This window comes from Ambystoma mexicanum, chromosome 5p (assembly GCF_040938575.1).
Source record: "Ambystoma mexicanum isolate Mex_15411 chromosome 5p, UKY_AmexF1_1, whole genome shotgun sequence".
Lineage (NCBI taxonomy): Eukaryota > Metazoa > Chordata > Amphibia > Caudata > Ambystomatidae > Ambystoma > Ambystoma mexicanum.
Window position 1 is genome coordinate 547,020,465 of NC_090930.1, and position 27,731 is coordinate 547,048,195.

The 27,731-nt window shown below is 42.0% G+C and overlaps 1 protein-coding gene across 1 annotated transcript in view; it reads right to left on the bottom strand.

Annotated features, from left to right (window-relative positions):
• LOC138481079 (xaa-Pro aminopeptidase 2-like) overlaps positions 1-27,731 on the bottom strand; it is a 450,117-nt gene that overhangs the window by 311,007 nt on the left and 111,379 nt on the right. Inside the window, exon 4 of the mRNA XM_069612975.1 lies at positions 1,650-1,701. Coding sequence (XP_069469076.1) covers positions 1,650-1,701 — 52 coding nt within the window. The remainder of the gene's footprint in view (positions 1-1,649; positions 1,702-27,731) is intronic.

Here is a 27,731-nt window from a genome sequence, read left to right on the forward strand (position 1 = left end):
TACTGGCATTGAGGGCAAAGTCAACATGCTAATTCTTACATGGTGGTGCAGGGGTTGGGCAAGCAATGTGTGCAGCAGCAGTAACATGTTCTTCTTGTGGCAGTAGTTTGACTGGCATTAAGGGCAAAGCCCACAACAGAATGTTCATACATGGGGATACTGATAGAGCAAGCATGAACATGTTTTCTTATGGTATGGCATAGCTGTGCATAATGTTACTGGTCACACACAGAGTTGGCTGGTACATTTGGGTGTCAAGACTCACGAGCCAGGCACAGCGCCCTTATTCATACACTAGGTGAAAGATGTAACGCTTGATTAAAACACATGATTCCATCTAGCTCAGCGCACAGCATTTGCCTGCAGAAGCATGATCATCATGCACATTGTACATGTATGATGGTCCAGGCATGGCCAGAGAGTGGCACGGCCTGTGCTTTGTTGCAGAGCTTGGGGTGTGGGGGTGCAGCATGGATCGCAGGGGGGACCCCACATTTTGTCTTATGCAACTTCATAAGGTGCCATGTCATTTCATCGCAGGATGTTTTTCGCAGGGTTTTTTACTGCGGATTTTTATACGAAAAACGAATCGATTTTTTTTATTTTTGGGGGTTGCCCCCCAAGCGCCCCATACCCTTTAATTTTTTATATATTCCCAAACACCCACACCCAATTTATATATTTTTCTAACCCCCCAAAAAAATTTGATGAGTTTTTTCAGCAAAAAATTAGCAGTAAAATACCCGGAGAAAAAAACTTCCCATGATGAAAGGACGTTGTACCCTGCAAAGATGGGCTCATTTTAAATGTAGTGTTTTATTGAAAGCATGTCTATGAAGCGTGTATTAAACCTTTAAGCATGATTTTTATGAACCGCCACATTTTCATGGGTTTCGATAGCAGACCAGGGACATGAATCCGTAATTCGCTAATCTGCCACGCCCATCCACTCTGCCATCGAAATCCCACAGCCCCTTCCATGGCATCAGACTTTGATGCAGGCAGAAAAGCAATTGATTCCAGTGGAATCCACCAGCTTTCTGCACCCCCTCAAAACTGTCACGTTCCATAGGAATCCATGCCAATCCATACACGCACATGGCGAGAGGAATTTACAATTCTGTGCACTAAGAAGTGTAAACATGCACGGAAACCCGAGTCAACCCGGATTCCTGTGGATTATTTGCACTTCGGAGTGCAACCAATCAAATTAGCACAGTGAGGACTGAACGCACGTGTAAGTGCACACGTATGTCATGCGTCTCAACTCACAAGCTTTTGGCAGGTGTCATCCGCCACTTAGGCAGCTCTCTCACCCGCCAAGCTCGCTAGATGCCCATAGGAATCAATGGGCTTTCATACATCAAATGTAAAATAGGGTGTTTTCACCCGCCCAAGTGCCATGGAAGGTTGAGAGCTATGCATATGTAAACCCCTCTGTGCCAATTATGGGGACCTCAAACATGAGGCATCACATGTGTGCGATTTGACGATGGCAGACACCCTCCCACACCGAGGGTTATTTCCCGTCAGGCTATGGTGTTGTTGAAGCTAGCTACATTAGGAATGAGCGCTGGACCGCGACATTCAGTTCATGGAAGGCAGAGGGCAGACAGTGGCAGAAGGAAGGCGTGGAATTAATTGGTCACCTGCAGAGCCCGTAAATCCTGACATCCAAGCTCTCCTGCCATCGCGCGTACCCTGTAAAAAAGGAAACAAACGAATCGTTATTGAACAGCGAAGTAGGCCAGGAGGCTTTGTCGCATGCGCATTCTGCCTCCATGAATGGAGTTATTGCCCCCTGCAGGTTATTTGGCACAGCAGCAATACAGATGCATCCTATCGTAAAAAGAAAGATGTTTTTCTTTCATGCCTCAATGCCGTGAACTTCATAAACAGGTACAATTCATTTTCTTAAACACACTGCATTTTTTAAGGCATTTGGTCAGAACAAGACATGACTACCCCTAGAAAAGGCACGAAAATGTGCCTTGTGTCATAGCCAGTCGCAAAGGTTTCAGCAGAACTTGAAAGTAATTCTAATGAAGTGAGCGCTACGAATAGAACTTAGAACTAGGATTTAATAAATACAAGCTATACTTAGCAAATCATGCGCCAATCGAGCTTTCTAATTTCTCTCTCTCCCTCCCTCTCTGTCTCCCTTTCTCTTCCTGTCTTTGTGCTCTTTCATTCACTCTCTTCCACTCTGTCTCACTCTAAGTCATTACCCCTCTCTCTCTCTCTCTCTCCCTCTCTCTCCCTCTGTAAATCACATTGCCAGCTGCGCCTGTGCTAGAAGCACCCCAGGTGCTGCTGACAGCAGCATGACCAGAGAATAACATATCTCTTTCATTGGGTGGGTGAGGTTGCTGTATTTTTTTATGGTTAAAAAGTAGAATCAGAGCAGCCGACACAGAGCCATCCCGTAAGGTGGGGACCGGCTTAGTAATTGGAGAAATACATTGCTATTACATGTGTCCCGCAGAAATGTCACCATCACACTAAGGGAGCACTTTCCGGACGAGAGAGGGGACAGGAACGAGGTCCTGGTGGTGTACCCCCCTCATGGGCCACAGGCGGTTGGCCCTGCTTTGACATCTACTTGGTCCTCTGCCTTTTGGTCTGTGGAGCTAGGTCCATGCCCTTACCGGGCTCCTGAGTTCAAGAATCTGGGTGTAATTTTTTCTGCCTCCCTGTCGATGGATGGGTAAATTGGGGCCATTTGTAAGGCAGGATTTTTTCAACTCCGAGTGCTTCGTAAGGTCCTACCGTTTCTTCCTGTCCGACTGAGGCTGCTAGTCACGGCCTCATTAGTTCTAAGTCGGCTGGATTACTGTAACTCTCTGCTCCTGGCTCAACCTCTGCACCGTTTGCAGCTCCTTCAAAACTATGCTGCACGCATCTGCGCTGGTACCCCATATGGTGTTCATATCTCTCCCACGCTTCAGTCTCTGCACTGGCTCCCAGTTATTCAGCAGGTTCATTTCAAATCTCTTGTGATAGTGCATCAGGCGTTTTATGGCTCAGGTGCTGAATACCTTCAGGAAAAATGTCAGCCTTATGTGCCCGCCCGTGAATTGTGGTCTAAGGGTTCCTGCCTCCGTATAATTCCCTGCTACAAGTTTGAGCGGGTGGGAGGCCTCTCCATTTCGGTGGCGGCCCCTAAGTTGTGGATTTCTCTGCCCGCACCTTTGAGAGCGACAAATAATCGTTTGGTCTTTTGTCAGCTGTTAAAAACATTTCTGTTTTAACTATCTTATTTACTGTTAGCTAGTATTCAAGTCCTCCAGTTTCTTTTTTAGCGCCAAGATGCTTCGGTGAGCATGCACTTTATAAAAGCAATTAACATACCAACATTAACAGAGGTGAGGGAGAAGTGGATACACTCTGTGGAGCTGCTGGCGTTCAGACAGAGGACCAAGCTGCAGGGTGCACAAGTGCTATTGTTATTTTCTATGTTTGTGTTTATTGTTAGTGTTTGTGCATACAGAACCGATGCAAGGGGTCTGCAGCACGACCAATCAATCAGTGGTACACATGCAAAATTAAACATTGCCTTGATGCTCACAGAAGAAACAGATCATTGGTTTAAATTTGAGCGTGCGCTTTGCAAGAAAAAAATGACAATTTGAGATATAGAATAGACGTATGCTGGGCAAAAGAAGCAATTAAGAAAAAGGAAATGAATCAACTGGTCTAGCTCATGGAAGAGCCCCTTTACTATTTCCAGGGCGGCATATGGATGATGACAGGGCACCAGGGTGCACCAGATGGTGGCAGAGACACATTGAGATATCGATCCTTTTCCAGAGGGTTGAATATATTCCAGGAAAGTCACTCATTCTTGCTGCCCTAAGGATTGGTTCAAGCTTTGCTTATGCCCTCCCCTTATGCTGACACATTTACATGTTTGCCATGGCCATGAAGGTGTGCTCCCATTTCAACTGGACACAAAGTTCAAGGAATGTTCTACATCTATTTCTAGTGTTCTACAAGCCTGCTGCAATTCCACACTGTATTGCTGGATACCTACGTAGGCAGAGCAATGCAGAATGTGGCTACTGCAACAGTCACAGCCACGCTTTTCACACCAAGTCAGTAGCATCTGCTGCCTAACATCCATTCATATTCCCATTTGAGAAATTTGCCAACCACACGGTGAGGGAAGTCAACATGGCAGATAAGGCAGATGGAGAATAGGTTATAAGGTAACTGCTGTCCGCCTTGTGTGTGAGTTCCCAACTTGTCATCATGAAAGGAAATACAGAATTCTGTTTGTAGTTGCTTCCAGATGCACACTTTTATGTGAAACTTTGCATTTTTCAGCATCATGATGGTGAGGGCTCAGGGAACGAAGACGCAGAGTAATATGCAGTCAAACCGCACAAGCATTCTCTGCTGAGGTGATTTTAAGAGCAGTTTTATGAAGCACGAATGGTGCGAATGACATGCAACACCCTATGAGCCGCACGCTATACCACAGCTACCATAAATGCTGTGAACAGGTCGGACCTGCCCATTATCACCTACACCTGAGTCAGGTTCAGGGTACATCTCTTCACACTTCTGGCAGTGAAGACAATAAGGTGCCCCATTCCCAGAGATAGGGTTTCTCAATGTGCAAAGGGCCGGATACGTTGGCAGACAGACAGTTGCATGCATTTGTATTTATTTATTTATTTATTTATTATTTATATAGTGCCTTACGCCAAGGCGCTGTACAAAACCAATTTTACAGTACAATAAAAATAAGCATGTGGTTACAATAATACAATATAGTTCACAGTGAAGCTTGCAATACAATTAAGGCAGAAGTAAGAAGGTTTTTAAGGCAGAACGGCAGGTGGGGTAAGATTGAATGGACCAGAGGGAGAGAGGAAAAGTATTCCAGTAAAGGGGGGCCAGAAGAGAAAAAGAATGGAAACGAGAGGAAGCACAAGGGGGAATGAGGAACAGTTAAGAGAAAGTGGTTTGAGAACGAATAGTGCGCAACGGGACGTAGAAGGAAATGAGAGAGGCAAGATAAATAGGAGCAAGTCCATAAAGAGATTTAAATACGTTACAGAGAAAATAGAATTTGAGCTGAGAGTGAAAATGTAGCCAACAGAGAGAGGCCAAGGAAAGGGAAATGGAGTCACAAATAGGTAGGGAATACAAGAGACGGAAAGAGGAATTGAAAATAGATTTAAGGGGGACTAGACGGGAGGCCGCAAGACCAAAAAGAATAACAGAACAGTAAAATAATCGAGAGAAAATTAAGGAAGAAATTAGAAGCTTCATAGCACTGAAGGTAAGGTGAGGTCTAACTTTCCAGATGTTAAAAAGATCAAAGCGGCAGGAACAAGCTGTAATTGAGATGTGATGATCAAAGGAAAGATTAGTATCAAGATGAAGACCAAGGTTGAGGGCAGTCAGGAAAAAGGGCGGATGCGAAAAAAGAACAAATGGAGGGGAAACAGGAGGTGGGATAGTATTAGCGGGAAAAGGAGAACTTCAGTTTTAGATGGATTAAGAATGAGAAAATGGTCTGACATCCAAGTTCTGATTGCAGCAAGACAGGCTGAAAGATTTGAGTGAATATTAGACGTGAAAGAAGACAACACAAAAGGAGAGATAATCTTAGCTAAATGAGAAGTATACAAAGAGAAGAGAAATGGACCAAGGACAGACCCTTGTGGGACACCTTGTAGAAGAGGAAAGGAACCCGAATTACCACCAGCAAAGCATTCTGAGAAGGGACGATTAGCAATGTAGGATTGAAACCATGAAATTAAAGAGCCAGAAAAACCAAAGGAAGAAAGAGAAAGGAGGAGTAATGAGTGATCCACTGTGATAAAACCAGCGGATAGGACCAAAAGTATAAGAATAGAAGAGTGTTTTTAATAGCGGGCAGAAAGGAGAGTGTCACAAACAGATAACAGAGCAGTTTCCATAGAGTGACGAGCTCAGAAACCAGATTGAAAGCGAGGTAGAATAGAATTAAAAGTGACAAAAGAAGAAACCTGATTTTAGATGAGACGTTCCAGTAATTTAGAACGATAAGGAAGAAGAGAAATAGGACAGAAATTTGATGGAATGGCAGGATCAGAAGAAGGTTTTCTCAGAACAGGAAGAATAATGGCATGTTTCAATAAAAGAGGGAAAGTAGACGTAGTGAGAGAAATGTTAAGAAGACTAGTAATGCAAGAATTGAAAGAAGGATAGATTTTAGAAATTAGAGCACATAGAACAGGATCTTTAGGAGAAGCAGTGGGATGTGCCCAAGAGATGAGTAAGGAAGTGTCAGAATTAGAGATAGATGAAAAAGAGGATAGAACCACAGCGGGGGTGGGGGAGTGAAACAGGACAGGATGAAGACTGGGGAGCAGGAAGAAAAGCAGAACGGAGAGAATTCCGTTTAGTGAAGAAATTAGCAAAGTCAGACGCAGTAAGTGTGGAAAGAAGGGAGTGATCAGGTGCGGGGGAGACAGTAGACGAGAGAGGGATTGGAAAAGACGACGAGGGTTGGAACATTGAGAGTGCAAGAGATCAGAGTAATAATTTACAGTGGATGCATAATTTGCATATATACCTATACATGCCAACAGGGAAGGGATGATGCTCAACTACAGTATTGGTTAAATAAATGGTCTGTGTATCCAGCAACACTTTCACAAGTGGTCAATGAAAGACTTATCTTCAGCTTTGAAAGTGTATAGTCCAATTGTCTTTAGTGCTGCTGAGGTTACAATGTCTGCCAACATGAAGGGGCCCTGTGTGCCCCCTCCAAAACGACTGTTATTTATGATAATGAAAGGGAATCACATTGTGGCACACAACAGCAAGTCACTGTGCACCAACCCCAACCATGGGAAGGTGGACACAATTCCAGTTGTGACCCCTGAGGTCTCCCTTGCAAACTAACATTTTTCTTTTTTAAATATTAGCTCCTGGAATGGGTCCAGTGTCATGTGGCTTTTTTATTTTTGGAGTGGCTGGCTTTCTTGTTCAGGTATCTTAAAAAAACAGGGGGTTCCACAAGTGTAACACTTTGAACAGTGATCCTAAATAAGAAGGAATAGGAATAACAAATAATTTGTCTTTCTGGAATTCTATACAATAATTGCTGGACTTATTAAAGGTTTATTTCAGGCACACTTCAGGGGGTGAGTCACTGATTTAGCCTGTTCTTTAAAACCTCAACTCAGCCTTTCATCCTTCTGAGGTTGATAAATGAGTACCAACACAGATTGGGTGATATTGTATGTATATTTGTTCTATATAAAGCGCTGAAGCGTAAGTGCTATATAATAACACATCATTATCATTTGGCCTTGGACGTCATCTTGCATTCACAGTAATTTGGTAATATGGGCATATACACACTGATATTAATGATACATATGGTGATCCATTTTTGGACGAAATGTAGATCACATTATTGTGATATTGTAACCATATTTTTTGTAGTGTACTTGCTTTGTGATGCCACTTCCTGTTTTGTCAAGAGGTGAAAGGTGATGTTTCATCACTTTCCGTGATGTCACTTCGGGGTGGGAGTCAAATGACATCACTTCCTGTGATATCACTAGAGGTCAAAGGTCATGTGATGGCACTTCCGCTACCCCTGGCATTTTTCTGAAATGACGTCCCTGTCATTCTCTTTCTCTTACTGGCCACCTAGAACTTCAGGGGGTATCACATCGTGGCTCGAGATTCGAGCGGGAGTTTGAACCATCACATGTGCAGGCATTAATTTAAGGTGGCCTAGATCTAGTTGCGATTTCATCTCATGTGTTTGCTGAGTGTGGCATTTTGAAATGTGTTTGTGTATGTAGCCATTATTTCCAACTAGTACTGGGAGCCCAAGAGGGTAGTCTTTTAAAAAAAGAGACGCTGAATACAGAGAGCCATATTCACAAAGCACAAAGCATTCCCAAATGAATCACTGAATGCGAGCATCCTACATGGGTCCATGCGGATGCCTCATTTCACATTTGCACATTCACCTAAACACAGTTGCATGGGGGTTGTGGCCATACATGTTTATGCACCCTCCACATTCATGAACGGATGTGCATATACATGCACTAAAATGCCTGACCATGACATATCGCCTGTTCCAAATTATGGGAAGACGGATGGGTGAGTGGATGGGTAAGTGAGTAAACGGATGAGTGAGTATATGGCTAGCTGCCTCAGTGAACTGATCAATGGAAAAGTAAGAGGATGTGTGGGAGGAGTGATGGACCTGTGTCTGAGTGAATGAGCAGGAATGTGGAGTGGTGGCTAAGGTGATAATGTTTGATATGCTATTTTATGCCGGATTCATCTTTCTTCTAAGCACTATAAAAACGGTGTTCAAGGTATGAGCCTGGCAAGGGCGAAAGACTGAACCCTGCCAGGATTCGAGTACATCTCCTGCAGGCTGAGCACAGATGGCTGAGATGAGCACTTTAGTCAGTGAGCTATCTTGCTGGTTTAGGGGTGGATGGATGTGCGAGTTAATGGATACGTTAATGGATAGGAGATTGACTGTGGGGATGAGTTGTTGAGAGAGTTAAGGGATTAGTGAGTGGGGGATTATGTAGGTGAGTAAGGAAATGGCTACGCGAGCTAGTAATTAAATGGATGAGTGATGATATGGGATATGGATGAGTTATTGAGTGAGTGACTGAATTAATGGGTGAGTGAATGGAAGGATGGGTAAGTGGATGAACTGATTGATAGATAAGTTAGTAAATGTATGAATGGATATATGGGCGAGTAAGTAAGTGACTTGGTGGATGAATGAATTAAAGCATGGGTGAGGGAAGATAGGTCAGGGAGAGTAGATCAGTGAACACATTGGTGACTGTGTGTACTTGTATTTGGTAGAGAACAGATGGATGGGTAATTGGGTGGATGACTAAAGGCTAATGGATATCTGGGTGACTGCACAGGTGGATGAGTGAGTGAGTGGATTGATGAGAGTTAACAGGTGGGTGAATACATATATGGATGGGTGAGTTAGTATATGGTGTGTTAGTGCACACTTGAGTGTGCAAATGATTGCACAATGAGAGCGTAGATCGATGTGTGAGTGTGTTAAATCGATATCCAAATGGATAGGTCGGTGAATGGGTAGGTGAGTATATGTGTAATAGAGTGAGTGCATGAAGTCGTGGGAACGTTCATGAAGGCATATCTGACTGGGTGAATGGGTGAGTGAGCAGATGGATGAGTAGGCAAGTCAACAAACTGTTGAGTGGGTGACCGTACGAGTGGATACACGGATAGGCATGTTGGTGTGAACATGGTTAAATGGGATGGTTGGATGGATCAATGGTTTGACTGGTGGATAGATAGAGAGTTAGGTGACTGGATGCTGGGTGAGAGAGAGAGGCAATGGGTGGTTTCTTGAGTGGATGCATGGGTAGGTAAGTGAGTTGATTAGTGGTTGAAAGTGGTTGAGTGAGTGAATGCAAGAGCAAATGGATGGATTTAATGAGAGTGAGCAAGTTGATGGATGGATGTCTGGCTGGATAGGGTCGTTGATGGATGGCTAGGTTGAAAATGAGTGGAAGGCTGAGTGACCAAGTGGCTCAATAGAGAGATGAATGAATGAAAGAGGAAGGGAGGAACTTAGGGAGTGCATGAATGAATTAACGAGTGCATGTGTGAGTGAGTAGATGGACACGTGAGTAGATAGATTATTCTAAGTGTAAATGTATAGAGTGACTTATGGTTTTGCTAGTGGATGAATTGATGGTTTGGTGGGCGAGTACATGAGTGGTATGATAGATGAGGTTGTAAATGGGTCAGCGGATTGAGGAATTGTTGATTGTATGGATGGGTGAGCATGTTGGAGGCCGAGTTAAGTGGTGAGTAAATGGGCAGATGTGAAACACGGGGATGATGCACGTACGGTTGGATATATGGAAGGGGGATCGATGCATACATTGGTATATAGATGGATTGGTGAGTGGGCTGGTATGGAGAGTAGGGGATGCATGGGCAGATTAAGTGGGTAGGTGGTGATGGGTCAGTGAGTAACTGATGTATGCATGTGATATAAATGAGAGTATACATATCTGAGTGGGTGGATGAAAGAAAGATGAATCGTTAGGTGAGTGAGTGGATGGTTGGGAACAAGTGTGAGTGTGTGAATGGGATAGAGATTGAGTGGATATAGGTGCTAGATTGGATGGTGGCTGGATGGAATTACAGCTGAGTCAGGTGATTGATTGATGAGTGTTAGAATCAGTGGGTGTATTTGTGTTCTTGGGTGAGGGGGAGGATGGACCTTTAAGTGAGTGTCTTGATGAGTGAATGCATGGCAGTGAATTATTAAGTGAATGCACGTGGAGAGATGGATGGGCGAGGGGGTCAACAGGTGAGTGAGTGGTGTGTTGTGTGAGTGTGCGCAGGAGTAACATAGGGAGCATAGTGTGTTAGTGGATGATTAGAGTGGAGAGTTTGCATGTCGATTACAAATAAAGGATCGCCCCTGAACCAAATAACAGGCATAGCTTCCACTTACACAGGCAGGCAAAGCATCCACTCACGCACAAAATAGGGAATGGATGGGCGCTGTTTTTGCTTTCTCATGCTTGACGATCTAAGGCATTTGAAGACGTGCTGAACTATACTATATTTGCTACTATCTAGAATGATAGTTGTCATACGCCCTTACATGGGACCTCTTCTCATTGAATAGAAACAAGCTCTGCTTTCAAGGAGCAATGTTAACAGAGATTATTGTTTTTTATATTTTCCCTTGCAAAATATCCTGCACCGCAATGCTAGTCAATTTGTAAGTACATTACTGCCTGGACATTTCAAAATATTGGTATGTAATAAAACGTGTGTCTCTAATCACAGATGCACATTACAATAATAGGATTCAAAATGACCAAACAGAGCACAGCTTAATTCTTAAACCCGTCACATGCTACACTTAGTCCCCAGCCTGCTGGCCACGAGCTCCTTTCTCTGCTCAGGATTCCTTTCCTCTCGAGCCAGTCTCTCCTACTCCCATTGCACTGCACACCAGATGGAGCGCCTCTGTGCACAGGCCGGATGTCCCCCAGTTTCTGTGTCCAAAGATAATTACGGGGTACACAGCAACCTTGGGCACCAGGCAAAGCACAGAGCCTTTGCAGATCTTGTATTGACTGTCCCTCCCCCTCATGCCCAACATTATTATCCTTCATCATTTATTTATTTATAAAGTGCTTAAGCCCATAGGCGTCAAACACTTTGAAATCTAATGACAGCCTCTGGTCATTTTCTTGCGTTACCATTTATGCTTTTACCGCCTCATCCCTTATCTACCGAAATCCAAAGGAAAGGAAAACTCGAGAGAATCTTTGTAAGAAACTGTATAATATTGGTGCTGGGCTAAGGCGTGATAATTGATCATATGTGATATCCCATAGTTCTATTTGCCTCTGGCCATGCAGTTTGGTGATCGTGGTAGGTATATTTCGAAATATCTCTTGCTCTCCCCCTCATCTCCAGCCAACATCAGACTCAAGAATGCTCTGTCTGGTCGTGGATGCATATACTGTGCTACATTCAAGTGTTGTAAACACAAATGAAAACTGACACTTCCTGGGATCGTTGAATATAAGATCCTAAAATGTCACTATATTACTTTTAAAAAGAGTGGTAAATTGCAAGATGAAAATTGGCAAGTACAAGACTAAACACAGTTCATCAAATCCAAATTGGTACTGTGCAGTAATATCATGACTGTACCCCCATTCAGTGTAACATTTCAACCATAACAAAATATGCAACAAATTTCATAGCTGGAAAAATCTTCAATGCCACCTGTGAAACAAAACACCCAGCTGAGGAAATCTTCAATCACTCATGTGAAACAAAATCCATGGCTGAGAAAATCTTCATTGCCTCGTGTGAAACAAAATCCATGCCTGAGAAAATCTTCAATGCCTCGTGTGAAACAAAATTCAAGGCTGAACAATCTTCAATGCCACATGTGAAAGTCATGGCTAGAAAAATCTTCAATGCCACATGTGAAACAAAATCCATGGCTGAGAACATCTTCAATGCAACGTGTAAAACAAAATCCAAGGCTGAGAAAATCTTCAATGTCACGTGTGAAAGAAAATCCATGGCTGGGAAAATCTTAAATGCCGTGTGTGACACAAAATCCATGGCTGAGAATATCTTCAATGCCTCGTGTGAAACAAAATCCATGAAAGGGAAATCTTCAGTGCCACCTGTGAAACAAAATCCATGGCTTAAGAAACCTTCAATGCCACCTGTGAAACAAAATCCATGGCTGGCAAAATCTTCAATGTCTCATGTGAAACAAAATCCATGGCTGGAAAAATCTTCAATGCCACGTGTGAAACAAAATCCATGGCTGAAATTTTGAATGCCTTGTGTGAAAGAAAATGCGCAGCTCGGAAAATCTTTAATGTCACGTGTATTGGGCAGCAGCCCTTCCTCAGGCAATAAGCCAAATCCAATCCCTAACGTCCCTCAGGGACATTGAGTGCAAGGAAATGGTGAATGAAAAGGAGAAAAGGAGAAAAGGAGAAAAGGAGAAAAGAAGAGGAGAGCAATGGTAGACGTAGGGCGTCTAGACCGCTAACCGCTGGTAAGCACGTGAACAGAAAAATCCTCATATTGGAGCATTAGTGTCAAAAACATAATTAGGGTATTGAAGTGCTAATCTTTTGGAACAAAATTGGAAATATAACATACAGCCTAATTCTACTCAATATACAGAATAAATAAATAACCACCAATAACCTCCATTCTAACAAAGCCAGAGTATGGTACCTAACACCATGACTCGTCCATAGATAAAGAATATAGACAAATAAGTGCACCGAAAAAAAACTGGGGAAATAAAGGAAATAGTAAATAAGAGGGGAAAAAGAGAAGGGACACACACATTGACCCGAAGGAAATCAATACAAAATCAAAAAAGGATAGAATTGTAATCGTATGTTTACAAGTTATTTAAACAAATTTAAATCACTATCAATGTTTGGTCTTAAGGTGAAACACCCATCTCATTCACTGTCTCTCCACTGATGATCTACATCACTGACTCTACACAGGGGCCCAACTTTTGGATAACCAATTATTACATATACATGGGGTCTGATGAATGTCTCTAAAACTATCTTGCGATGTGATAACGCAAATCAACATTACAAATATATTTATGTGTGTTTTTAACATCCTGATTCTGGAATCAATATAAACCAGTCCGCATTCACATGTGAGGATAGATCCACACATGAATTTAAACAATTATTCATTTCATTTTGAGTTGCACTTTGTAATATTTAGAGAATTTATAATGAAACAAGGTTTTCGGTTGGTCCGTATAAATGCAAACAGAACAATGATGACTGCATTTGTGGAAAGCCAGTGATTGCATGGTAAACCACGAGGAACCTACCTGGAGTCTCCAAAACAACTCTCATATGTGCTAGCAGGTGTGCTACATTCACTTTCTCCAATCAGAAAGCAACACAAAAAAAAGAAAATAAGTATGCACACTAATTAATGAGAGAGCAGATAAGGGTGGAGGAGGAGTAATTTTCACCAATGCCCAATATAATGACATGGTGCTGGATGGAATTACTGGCTGATTGTGAAAGCTACCAGGTCCTAAGAAGGGATCCCTCCCCTGAGATTAAACAGGAAAGATTAGAAACAACCCAGTTTGGTGTCGATAAGGGTTGGATCACTAAAGAAGAATTCGAGTTCTTGAACTATTCGGAACAGAGGACTCCAACTTTCTATGCATTACCGAAAATGCATAAGGATGCCTCCAAGCCCCCTGGAAGCCCAATAGTGTCTGGCTGAGGCTCCATTTTGGAGACACTGTGAACATTTGCGGATGTCTTCCTGCAACCTACTAGCAGATACACTCCTACTTATATCAAGGACACAATGGCAACTATCAAACTCTTTGAAGGGCTTGAATTCGACAGCAACTCTAGCCTTGGACATCAAATTGTTGTATGCAAACCTCCTGCAGGACCAAGCTATTGAAAAGATAAGGGAACATTTGGTCCATGGTGGCACGCAACAACGGGTACCACAGGAATTCATTATTGATGCAAAAACTTTTTAAAATATGCAAACAGATTTTTCCTACAGATTAGAGGCAACGCTATGGGCTCAGCTTTTGTACCTAGTTTTGCCATACTGTTCATGTCATCATTTGAGAAAGAATGTGTTCTCTCTGAGACCAATCCGTTTGGATCCAAGATTGGAAATTGGTTCTGTTACATCAATGACATTATCTTCATTTGGACAGGGAGTGAGGAATCACTCAGTGACTTTGCCAACTGGATTAATTCCTGTCATCAAACCATTAAGTTTACCATGGAATTCAATCGACCAAAAATATTTTTTTGGGATCTGGTGTTAAACGTTACAGGGGGTAATTTGTCCTGCTCGCTATACAAAAAAGCTACCGATAGGAACACCACTCTCCACTTTTCAAGTTTTCACCCGAGGATGTAAAAGGAGAACCTTCCCTTTGGCCAGTTTTTGCAACATAGGCAGAATTGTACCTCCACACAAGACATAACCAGCACTCGAACAACATCAGCATCTGTTTAAAGAAGAGGAGTAATCCGAAAAAACATATTTATCACTTTTTGAAAAAAGTACGCGTCATACCAAGAGAAACTTTTCTTGAACCCAAAAAGTGGGACGAGACAGAGAAGAGATTAACTTTTTTATTTATTTATTTTATTATGTATTTACATTTAGAAGAGATTAACCTGCATCATGACTTGCAACACAAACTCCTTCCAGATAAAAAAAAAATGATAAGGAAGCATTGGCCCTTATTGGGTTCATGTCTGTCTAATGCACCAGTACCCCTCTTTGCTTTCAAACGGTCAAAAAATCTGAGGGACAAATTGGTCCACTCTATGGCAATACAGGATAGACCTACCATCTCCAGCAGGGATTTGCGCCCACTTTGTGGCCACTTCCCATGTAGTAACTGTAAGTGGTGTAGATCCACCCAAAAAATCGAATCCTTCATGTTTGAGGACAGAAAAGGGGAGTTAAGTTTCCTGTCTCACTGAAAAGCCACTAATGTAGTGTATTGCATACAGTGTTGATGTGAACTTTGATATGTAAGCCAGACCTCAAGGGCAGCCCATATAAGAATTTATGAACATCGGTCCAGAATAAGATGCAAGAACATCTCCACCCCTGTGGTTTCCCATTTCTTTGAATACCAACATAGAGCAGATGATATGCTTTGGTGGGTACTTGACATTGTTAAATATGTGTCAAATCCTCAACGAATACTCCTGCATAAGAAAGCACAGTGGATTAATCACCTAAACTATCTGCAAGCAGGTCTCATTGAAGAGATGTCCCAGATTTAGTAATTGCTACACTTTGTGGATAGACTCAGTAGCTCTATAATTGTAGTACATTTGACTCTAGCTTTCTTAGGAGCCAGCTACCCTAATTTCCTCACGTATGATTTTGTGGTTTCTTTCAAGTTGTCGGTTTACATTCCATTTGTGCACTGGTGTATGACAGTCTTGGTTCCATACCTCAGTAGTAGGCCAAGATGGTCTCCCTCAAGACATCAGGTATATTTTCAGTTAGATGGCTGGACTTGCTGAGCATAACAGTGATGCTTCCATGGAACTGGACATATTAAACCTGCAAACATGGTGGTATGCTTTGCATTTTGAGGCATATGTGACGTGCCTGATTAGCGGAGTGTCGCGGTATAGATCGTTTACACAAGCTGATGTTGCCTAGTGCAGTTAAACAGGTCACACATTCATACAGCTGGACCGAGAAGTCTTTTTGGTAAGTGCAGGAAAATATATATATATATTTTTTTTATTGTTGCAGGAAACCTTAAACAACAGAAAACGACATAATATACAAAGACACAAGAAAAAGAGACAAATTCCATACAATTCATAAAAATAAAACATAAAATCAAACATTCAATTTCAATTCATCTAAAACAATATTCAGAAAGTTATTGAAAGCTAAAATTAAAGAGATCTTTTTCAAGCATTATATTATGCTCCATGACCCACACATACGTGTTCTTGTTAGCAATTTTCGCGGGTGCGTTGTATTTCGTAAAGGTACTTGATTATCCTTGTTGACGAGCTTGGTGTCGCGCAGTGCTGCTATCAGTGTAGTCCATTTTCCATGTTGATGACTGTTCATGTGTGGGTCATGGAGCATAATATAATGCTTGAAAAAGATTTCTGACACTACAGAACAGAGACCGGCTTGATACACATAGGATACCCAGAGAGGGATTGAAAAAGAGCCTTGAGACTCCCCACAATCCATTCAAGATGCCCTACTCCAAATAGAGAAACGGAGCGCAAGACAAGAAATTCAAAGAATATATCTTTTAATTATCAACTGTGACTATGCTTACCACAGTCTGAGTCCTGAAGAAAGTGGAGAACTGGAACCATTCTGCTGAAACCGGTTGACCAATAGAGGGCCGGGTTGATTACCCGACTCCTCTGACTCAGCATACTCAAAAGTTGAGCTTGTTCGAATTACATTTAGTTTTTAGTTTTTAATGTGCAATTAAAAGTAAATATTGACAATACATATGGAATGATCCAATTAGTCCACATGAGCTACCCCTCCATATGAACGTTTCTAAATAATTTAATAAGTCACATTAGTGGAAGCAATACGAATAAAAGCAGAAGAATCTGACTTCCACAAGTGTGCACTTACTCTTAGTGATTCAGGAAAGTAGTGAGAGAGGTTAGGGCAAGTTCTCTCTTCCATCCCTTAACCTTGATAGGCGACACACCAGCGCACTACCAGGGTTGGTTACATACACATAGGGACATGAAGAATTTGCTGTAGGGACATTTAGTAATCTATAGGGGATCAGGTTTGAGGAATAATATGTGAAATCAATTGTTCTGTCCACATACAAAGAGGCTTTAGAGAGGATAAGACCAGTACATGTCTAATGACTGCATTAGGTTTAGCCAAAGATGGCCTAAGACCTCGTTCCACAGCTTGCCTTGTATGATGTTAAGCAAGTTGCCCAGATCGTGAAGACACATATCTAGGCTATAGAGGATCACAGGTTCTATCTTTGCTAGATAAAAGCGACGTATAGGTAGAATAGAGAATTTACACAGTCTAGACAACAGACATTCCATTTGGGGGGCCAATCTTTTCACTTTAGCATAGAGGATAGTTTTCCATGCTTCCACAGTGGCCTTGTTGTTGAGGTTGTAGCCCAGACACGTTACTGAGAGTGCCTGTTCTACTCTTTCGGGGATCCATGGACCAATGCCTAGCTTTGAGTTTAATGCCCTTCGAAAAAACAAACACCTTAGATTTTGAGGCATTCGGGGGCAAATTATTAGCTAGTGCACATTCAAAGAAAAGATTCATCTTACATTGTAAGCCCCTGGGAGTTCTATCAAAGAGTATGAAGTTGTTGGCAAACCTAACAAGTCAAGCTTGATACTGCCCAGCCGTGCCGATGAGATAGAGGGCTCCTGCCACAGACACTCCACGTCACTTACATACAAATTGAAAAGTATCAGGGCCAAAGTACATAGGCCTACATGCGATTTTACAACTCTCGACAAGGATCCCTCTTTGGTCAATCGTACTTGCAGTGCTGTATTAATATGGAGAAGAGCAAGCAGCTGTACCAACTTCCTGGGCATATTAATGCCCAGATGTTTAGACCACAACCTAGGTCTAACAGCACAATCAAAGGTGCTTGAAATATCCAAAGAAGCCAAGTGTACATCCCCTAGATGTGAATGATGAGTGTGATCTCATAAGTGAACCATAATAGTAGCTATAAGGGTAGTTCCCGAGTCCTGCCTGAACCCTACCTGGAATGTGCTCAGTAGTTTAGATCATTTGTCAACCTGATTGAGGCCCCTCAAGAGCAGTATGGGGAAAACTTTACTGGTGGCATTGATTAGAGCGATCTGCATTTAGTTGCCTTTAGAGTCCAGAGCACCACCCTTTTTAAAGATGGGGATAATAATAGATTGAGCCCAGGAAACAGGAATAGCATGGGTTAGATAGATTTGTTCGAACATAGGTTTCAAGAGCTTGGAACAAGTATGCAGATCTTCTTTCAAAACAAATGGCGCAATACCTTCAGGGCCCGGAGCACGAGATGGCTTAAGTCTACCAATGGCCCAAATTATGTCGTCTATGTCCCATGGACAAGAACCAGCAGCAACAGGGCCCAGGTCAAGGACATACGAATCATGACAGCTTTCTGGCAAAGAATATTTCTTCTCATAGTAGTGAACCCAGGATTGTTCCTCTATAGAGAACTCGGTGCCCTTGCCCTTTAGACATACAGTCTGATTGACGGTGGCCCGCATTTTTTTTTCCTACCATTACAGAGTTGATAAAGCGTGGACTGGTGGGTACGTAAATGATATTCTATCCTAAGGGATTTAACAAAATGCTTGTGTGGTTGATACCATACAGTATAACAAACAGTAGTCTAGCATACAAAGGCACTGCTTTCTTAGCGCAGCCAATTTCTTGCGTTTAAGGCTCTTAGCCTGCAAGATTCTGCTATCTGAAAGATATCTCCTAGTGCACCAAGAGAAAAAGAGTGTTCACGACTAACTCTTTTGACACAGGCCATTATAGTTTGGTATCATAGATTAAAAAAGTCATTGCTCACTCTCCAATAGTGGGAATTTGTACTCAAATTTGACAAGGAATTGGTCAATTGCTGGCTCAGTCTGGCCACCATCTTTTAATTCCAGTTAAGGACACACACCATCTAGATTCAGTCAGACCTACAAGATCAGGCCTGAGCTCAAAGATGGGAAAAGGAGTCTGGCAAAAAGATAGAAGTAAGTGATCGCCCAAGTCAGGATTAATATGATTCAGGTAAGCACAGTCAGGCCTTAGAATGTTTGAGATATTGAAGTAGTCTATCCTAGATGTTCTATCTTCTCTTTTCCAGGTGTACAGGGGGCAATTGGAAGATGGACAGCAGTCCAGGAAAGACATGTTCCATTCACAGAGAAAGTGATCCCAACACCTGCCCCGATCGACATTGCAGTGCAGAGAAGAGGGAATAGCTTCAGTAGTGTTCCAAAAAGAACCCTGTGCGCAATGGAAGCTAAAATTACCCCTTAGAATTATTCTGTTCTTGTTACCCTCTTCAAACCATGCTTGGAAGATGTCAATCAGAGAATCCTGTATTCTCTCAAATGAAACTCTCCGAGGATTCCAATAAATATTGGCTAATAATAAAGGCAGCTGTCCCAAGCCCAAGACTAGCTTGATCACCAGCAACCATTTGTTCCAACAGATCAGTTCCCATTTAATCCCAAGGTTATGATCTATAGCCAGTACCAGGCCTCCTCTAGGCTGTGCCAGTACCGCTTTTACTGCTGGGCACATAATAGTGCGGAAGCCCTGGAGTTCAAAAGGAGACGTGAGCATGGCTTCCTAGAACATGTAAATGCGCAGCAGTCCATCGTCAATAGGTGTGTTGATAAATTTAAATAGATTGGTACCCCCACACACATTCCCAGAAATCTGCTCGACCTTAATGTTGTCAGGGTTGATCCAAGCCTTGTCTGTTGAGGGCAGGTTGTATCTATGACAAATCCTGGCCATTTCCGAAAAGGGTTGCAATTAGTGACATCACATCCCCGGGCCCCCTATTGCTTTGAAGGCCACGAATATTTTGGCTTCATCCAAACTTTTCAATCCCATAAATTCGTAACGTAGGAATAAGAGGTTCTCCCTCTGTTCCCAGACCACATTTGCCACTATTTCTGAGTGAAAGTCGCAAATCATGTGCTGATTATACACAATAGGCAATGAAATACTGTCAATATCGTCTGTTGTAATAGACCTCAAAAGGGGGATCTTTTGAAAGATTACCAGTACTCTAGATCTATTTAACCTCGTTTGGTTGTCAGATGGATTCTTTGCAACCCAAACTAAAATATTAGAAGTGCATCGATTCAACTCCTCTTTCGCTGTTCCAAATACGGATTGTACAGATTCAACGGAAACAGCCTTCCGAGTTGGTATAGCTATTTGCAAAAACTGTCTAGCCAACATCTCATCAAGCTTTTGATGTATGTTAACACTTATTGAAGTATTCAGTAATGATACAGGTGCAGGGCCCCCCTGTATCACAGCAGTCCCATAGCCACTGCCGTAGGCTATAGAGTCCACAGAAGTCTGTGAAGCATTGTCACACGAGCATGGGTTGCACTCATGATCTTACCAAAAGAAGTGATCTAGGTTTGCTTTGTTTGCAATCGATCAAAGGATCCTACAGCATGCTCCTTTGCTGATAAACCTGATACTACGTTCTGTAGGGAACCTCTCCCCATTGCATATCCCAAATTGGTGCTAAATGACTGTTAGGAGCATCAGATAGAACATTCTGTCTGGCTGTGCGAGGCAGCATGGATATAGCTGGTGTATTGTCAATAGCATCTAGAATCATCGCAGAGGTCCTAAGTACATTCTCTGCCTCTTGATCCTCTTGCGGATCTCAATTAATCAGTTTATCTGACCCTGATATTTGATGTATACATTGTAGATTAGAGTTACACCCTTTCAGCCTAACTTCCGGCATTTTTTTTTTTAGGTGGCTCTGTTTGCCTTTACATTTCTTACCCCTTTTTTTTTGTTATTAGTTGTTATGTCAGGTACATCTCGCGAAAATCCACATGGACAGTCATAAACATCTGTTTAAGAATTAGAGACACCTTGGCATCAAGGTTTGTGAGTCTTTGAGTATTCTCCAGTAAAGAGTCTTTAACTTGTCCTGTTTGTTCGCTTTGTGGGACCATCCTCCCCACAAATCCTTCCAGAAATGCCATACGGTTCGTCAGTTCATTGAATTCGGTTGGCTGACCGGTTAACACCCGCCCAGATTGTCTTACATCCCAGCACAAGTCTTTAATGCAAGATTTAGGCTAATATGCAGATTTGATATTAGTGAAGATACTAGAACTTTGGATGGAACTCCCGGAAGACCCCTGTTGAAGAGCAGTCTTGATTTATGGACAATTTGGATCCTTACCTTGATATTTGGGCCATGTTCCCAGAAGAACCATTTGTGTCACCATACTCATTGGTAGACTCAACCTGGGGCAAAGGTAAGAGACCCTTGCTCTCTTTGTGTGTACTGTATGTATCAATAGTCACTGTAAGCTTTGCCATACTCTCCTCTGTTTTTTTGGATAGATTGTGCTGGGCTTGGTCGTGTGCTACGGATTCCCAGTGTACCCGCAGCCTGTTGCCTTTGCCACAGGTTTTCCCCAAGCAGTCGAATCCTGTTCCTTTTGTGGGGAACCCAACCTCATTTGTCAGCCCTTCCATGAGATTACTTTTATGAGACACTAGGGGAGCTAAGGCTCCCAGTATTAGCCTATGGCCTTGTGTTCCTGAGTCCTCCAAAATAGAGGGCATATTCATATCTATAATGTCCCTCAAGAGCTCCCTATTTGCTGTAGGAGCTAAGTGAAAGGAGTCCTCAATGAAAGAGCCATCCTGTTCTAAGCCGTGGGTCTCTCCCTCCCCACCTGACCAGACAAAAGGAGAGCCAGAAGTGCCCCAACATCAAGCTGAGGGTGAGGCACAGGCCTATAAGGAATATCACTGCACACATTACCAAATACAAACACTTTGGGGGACCAAAAACTAGGAACAGAAGGGGAGCACTAGGATTGACTTTGCAGGGTACATGGAATCTTACCCAAGACTGTCAGCAATCTATTATTTGGGGAAGGAGATCTATTCTTCTTGTTAAACTGTCCAGAATGCTGGGGGGTGGAAGCATGGAATCTTACCACCTTCCTAGTAACCATGATAGGTGGTGCAGATAAACATTCCTGCAGGCACTCTGAATTGCTCAATTCCAGTTCAACCCTGATGATTTGAGTATTCTCCAATATTGTCATTGTATTTTTTCAGGCAGAAACAGAGGTCCCTTTGGGGCCTCCTCGTGCCCATTAGTTATCAACATGTGGATTGCAATCTTTTTACCCCCCCATTGACTTAAAGCTTTACCCTGACCAGAACCACTCCTCAAGTTAGGCATGCTCTTGATCTGAACCAGGCTCCACTAACCAATATGGAAAAACAGTAGAGTTCTATGGTCTGCCCCAAAAGAGTAGGAGAGCCAGATTAACCTAGAGCAAAACAAGGTAGCCAATGACAATGTAGAAAGAAAGCAACACAACAGAACCCACAGGCAATGCAATGTGTAAGTGACTTCAATCTAGCAATCCCACTAAGTCAATGCCTAGTCTGGAATGCCCAATGGAAGCCCTTATTTATATATTTTTATGTCAAGTTCTTAAATCTGGATGATGAACCCTTCTATAATGCCCCTCTCTTTGAATCCCCCTGACCTCACTGAGCCAAGAAGTAGGTTGTTTTGCAAATTAAAAGGTTTATTGGAAAAATTAAACAATATATATATCACACTTTTATGAATAAATGAATATTTGATAGCACACTTATGAATATAACAGTGATCAACAATGGATAATCTACAGTAGCACAATTCTTTAATTACTTAGGAATTAGTATAGAAAGGATGATGTAGCAGAGAATACTTTGTATGGTTTCAAGGAAAAGCAATGATGAGAAAGAATGCAGCACAGAAATAACACTCGATGTGGTTTCAACAAGAGATAGTATGATCACTTTTTCCCTTGTGACAACTCACTCCCCCCCTTATGCATTAGAAAGATATGGAAAGGGGAGCACACAGTTTTCAGGAATATAATCAAAATGCAGTTCAAATTCCAGTTCCCCCAGCAAGCTTAGATAAACAGGGATGATTTTAAAACACAGGCCAAATACTTTTAAATGTGATTGCAATGGAGTGAAAAATATGCTAAAAATGAATTTAATTCCCTATAGGAGATTCAGGGTAGGTGACAGCTACTTTGAATTAGTTCAGGTCAACACTAGCAACGATTCATGAATGATTATCAGAGTGAAAACGAATTTCAGCAGTGAAAAGCAAGAAGCAGCTATTTTTACAAGTGGTGAAATTGAGCCAACTTGCAAATCGCGGCAATTCGCTGCACTTTTTCCGAGTGAATGAACTGCGATTACGGAAAAACTGTAAGGAGATGTCGTATTGAGTTTGTTGGAAAGCTTAGGTTCTTAGCTTTAAAATGACAGTTAAATGTGGCTTCTAGGACATACGGTTCCAAAGATATGGACGTTTTTGTGGAGGTAGATTTTCAGAAGTGAAGTCAAGATTTCAGAATGACAGATGACACTTTTGCAGCTTTGAAATCACAGAATGGATACACAATTTCTATGCAGTTCTGGACAGGTTGAAATGGTTTGAATAAGATTACTTTAAACTAAGAGATGGGTTCTGGACAGTTCTAGAAACTCACTCCTAGTTTTGGAAGGGAATGGACCTTGTCACAGACCTGGTCAGGTTTGGACTGCGGTTCTCTCTCCACCGGACAGGTCTCAGGCCCTCTGGGTTCTGCGTTCAGCACGGCCTCTGGTCTGCTATCGGCACTGCACAGCGGTCTGGTCTGGGTCTGGATACGGCACTGCTCTCTCTGGATCTCGGTTCTGGCACGGGGTTCTGGATACAGCTCTGCTTTCTGGGTCTGGTTCTGGCATAGAGTTCTAGCCAGAAGCAAAACAGCTCACCCGGCTGTTGAATAGTTTAGTTAGGTTGCTGGATTCTGAGGCTTGCTGAGAAGAGTTCAGCTTTTGGGTTAGGCCCCTGCTTAAGGTTCTAGAGCTGGGTTCTAGAGTCTGGTCTCTGGATCTATCTGGGTTTGAAGTCATCCGGCAAAGTGCTGCGCAGAAATTGATTGAAGAGTGGAAAATGAATGTCCCTATCTGGGTCTCAGTGGTTCTTTTTATGTCTTTTGAAAGTGGGTCGGAAGGCTGAATTTCTATGCCCAACCCTCTGAGGATGCTGATAGGTTAAAGGATTTACTGTGACCTGACTGGGGAACGGAGGAATGAGTCATCAGGTATCATCTTTATGGCTCAAGGAAAGGACACTCCCCTTTGTGTCCATACAGCATATCTTCTTTTTCATAAAACACATAATTGCAAGATACACAACTTGTTAATATTACCCAAATTGCATGACCGATTGCTTAAGGTACAGTTTGGTTCAAGTCACATGTTTCTACGAGCTTGGGTTCAGAAATGACAACATTTTGCGCTTTTAATGGGTTTTGCAATATTAATTTTACATTAAATCTTACACGGAGGTACACACCCTCTCTGATCATATTACTGTAAATTCCTAGGTTTCTAGCATAAACACTGCAGTGACAATATTAATAATTATGGGGTTTGGCCTCAGAACATCCCACAACGTCCAGCTTAGTCTCTAATTGTGGGTGCCTTTTTCATATTAAGAATCCCAACTTGTACATTTCTGTCAGCTTGATACAATATTTTATAAGCAATTTAATAAAACATACATTTGCCTCCACTGCAGTACACCCATTGGTTTGTCCCCGCCCCTAGAAGTTTGGCTCTGACTCATAGATCAGATGTCTTGCCTTCACCCAGAGCAGTGTTGACAGTTCACACCCAAAATCAGCACACCCTATTCAGCTGAAGGAATCCTTTGTCCTGTTTTTCCTGCTAGCAGGGCATCAGTCCAGGGTGCCACTCTCCATCTGATTAACAGAACAATGTGATTTCCTGCCTTCTTGCTGAGAAGACTAGGTGTGAAGACTTCCTGGGGACAGCAAGCCTTTGAAGTCTCAGCTAACTCCGGATACAGTTTAGCTTTAGAAAGACAGGTCTCCTGTCAGAATTTAGATCGCTAGCGCCGGTCAGTGTCAAGCACCGGTATTGCACCCATTTTTGACAGCTGCCTTACCAGTAAGCAATCTTCAAAATATACTTTGTTCAAATATAGATGCACTTCTGTGGACCTCAGATTCATGTAGATTCTTGCGGGAGAATGATGTTGACCCCCCAACAAGGAGGTGGGATCTTTTTAGTGGTTTTGTGAGCTTTGATTTTAGCAATTTTTGACATCAAGAACATGGATTCCCAAACAGCTCTGGGTTGCTTTTGGCAATCAGTATTACTATTTCCAAGTGGTTCCAGGCTACTGTGTGTGAAGCCCAATGGTGGTTTTAGTCAGTGACCTCCTGTATTAACACTGACAGAGTCAAAAGTGAATGGTGGCCTGTCAGTCAGGTTTTCACTGCGCACCTTCTAGTGATTTCTGGCCAGCAGCATGCTTTCCGGCGGCCATTAATGCACAATGATGTTTCAGGGCTTGGATGCGTGGGTTCAAACATCCCACAAATGATAGTATTAGATCATGAGAACTTGTGTCCAAAGCCCCAGTGTCCACACGCCCCAACCAGATTTAAGTAAAGAAAAAGCAAAACAAAAGAAAATTAGAGAATAGTTGCAGAAAAGTTATAGCAGATAATCAGTATAGGCGAACCACTGGGGGCATTAGATGACGCAAATGCCCTAGGTTGACTCTTAGAGTTACATTGTCCTCAGTACTACATTAGAGGTGTATTAAATAGTAAAGTTCCAGAGCTTATTTTGAAGCCCGAGATGGCTCCAAGGCAAAAATGCCCACAGTCACTGTCCAGAGTAAATTGGCAAAATTGTAAAAATATTCAATTTGTAAAAAATGCCCACAGAAGTAGACCCCAAAAGAATATGCTATTCGCAAGGATAGAAAAGAAATGAAACAAAGAATAACACCTTAGACCCCACAGATGGGTCAGATCAAATAAAATAGTAAATCACAGAAAAAGAGGTCACAGTAGGGATAAAGAATACTCAGGAAAATAATAAGGGGAGGCTATAATAGCATTTTGAGCATTTCATAGCGCAATTGGAGCAGGAGCACTTTCTCACGAGCCTGCATTGATTGTGTCTTTTCTCTAAGGATATCACTGCATTTCTTATCAGATGGGACACTCGCGCATGCAACAATCTACAGAGTGCACACAGAGCTTACATGACGTGCGTGTCAATTTGGGGTAAGCCTTCAACAATTTCACAACAATTTCACAAAATCGGGACCACAGATGGGTGGATAGCGTTTCATAGCATGTTCCAAGTAAGGCAGCATATGCATGAACATATCTCCCATCTTATATCCCCCATTTCCATAGGAAGCTGCACTTCGAGCATTGCAGCATCTTTGGTGATCTATCTAAACTCATTAGCATCATGTAAAAATCTTGTATTTATTTTCTCCATAAGAACAGCAGTATATTTATACCGCAGTTGAAACTTGCATGAATAGTTCAGGAGTACTGGAAATAGGAAGATAAGAACCCTTTAGTAGGTTAAGGGTTAGTCTGTTGGCTCAAAGTGTAATCTCACCATTTGGGTAAAGGATTAAACACTAACTGGATTATGTTGTTATGGTGTCCTTCGAACTGTCTGGTGAGGGCTTCACACAGGGTGTTTACCTTGTGCTGGAATTAGTCTGTTAAGATAGGCAACAACCACATAGATTTTATTTTGGTCTATGAGTGATGTGATTTTAATGTAGTATACTTCATAAAGGCCACACCCAGCAAATACATTTATATCATAGCAAACATTTTGCTTTTCTGGGAGTTTTTCATCAATAAGACATATGACTTTCATCAATTTAAGGACTAGCTTTAGGCTATTTCCCCACATGAATCTTCTCCATAATGTTTCTCTAGACGTATATCACCAAGTGTTTCAACATTTCCAGTTCATTTGGGATATAACAGAATCGACATATTCCAGTTTCAGCATTGGCAACCTTATTATCCCAGTATTGAATTCTTTCATCAGTAGAAAGTCGGTTCAATTTGCAACGCTTGTAGGTTTTTCTTGCTCTCTCACATGGGAATTTCAAGATATACATTGCTCCATCTCCCCATTTCCTCCTAAATTTGGCATATTCATAAAAGGCCTTACTATTACCAATTCTATCTGGCAATAAACACCATTGATAGAGTTGGATTGATTAGAGTCTAGCTCCTAGTTCCTCTTTGGTTACCATTATTGCTGCTAGAATTAAGTTCATTTTATTTGTGAATTTTTAGATGAATGGAGGGTGCCCCTCCATAATCATTTGATGTAATTCTTCATACATCGAATGCTTTGGCGGAATCAACATTTTTGCATTAATATTTAACATACGCCACTGCCATTTAGCGGACAAAGGTAGTAGACCAAGGTCATGACATATCAAATCATTAGGGATGGATAGTGCTAATCCCAATACATTCTTCCACAACTTACCCTGCATAATATCCCAAAACACATCCATCTCCATTGTACATTTGTCTAAGGCATATAAAATAATCGGTTCCACCTTTAAAAGATGAAATTGAATAATAGGAAGTAGGGAAAATGTACAATATTTATGTAGAATAATCTTCATTTGGGAAGTCAAGGGTTTTATTTTGTTGTTGAGTATCTCCTTCCACATGACAAATGAATACCTGTCAGAAAGAGTATAACCCAAATAACAGATTGAAAATGTGTGTGCAATAAATGAGTCATCAAGGGACCAAGTCAATCTTGATGTTTTTCTTTTAGCATCTGCAAAAGAGATGATAAAGGATTTAGAGGGATTAACTTGTAGATTGTGATTGTGAGCAAAACGGGCGAAAAGATTCAGTTTCGTCTGAAGGCCAATAGGCGTTCTGCCAAAAAATAACAAATCATCAGCAGAGCCGATCCAATTTAGGACCAAACTGCCTAATTAAACTGGATATATGATAGCTTGA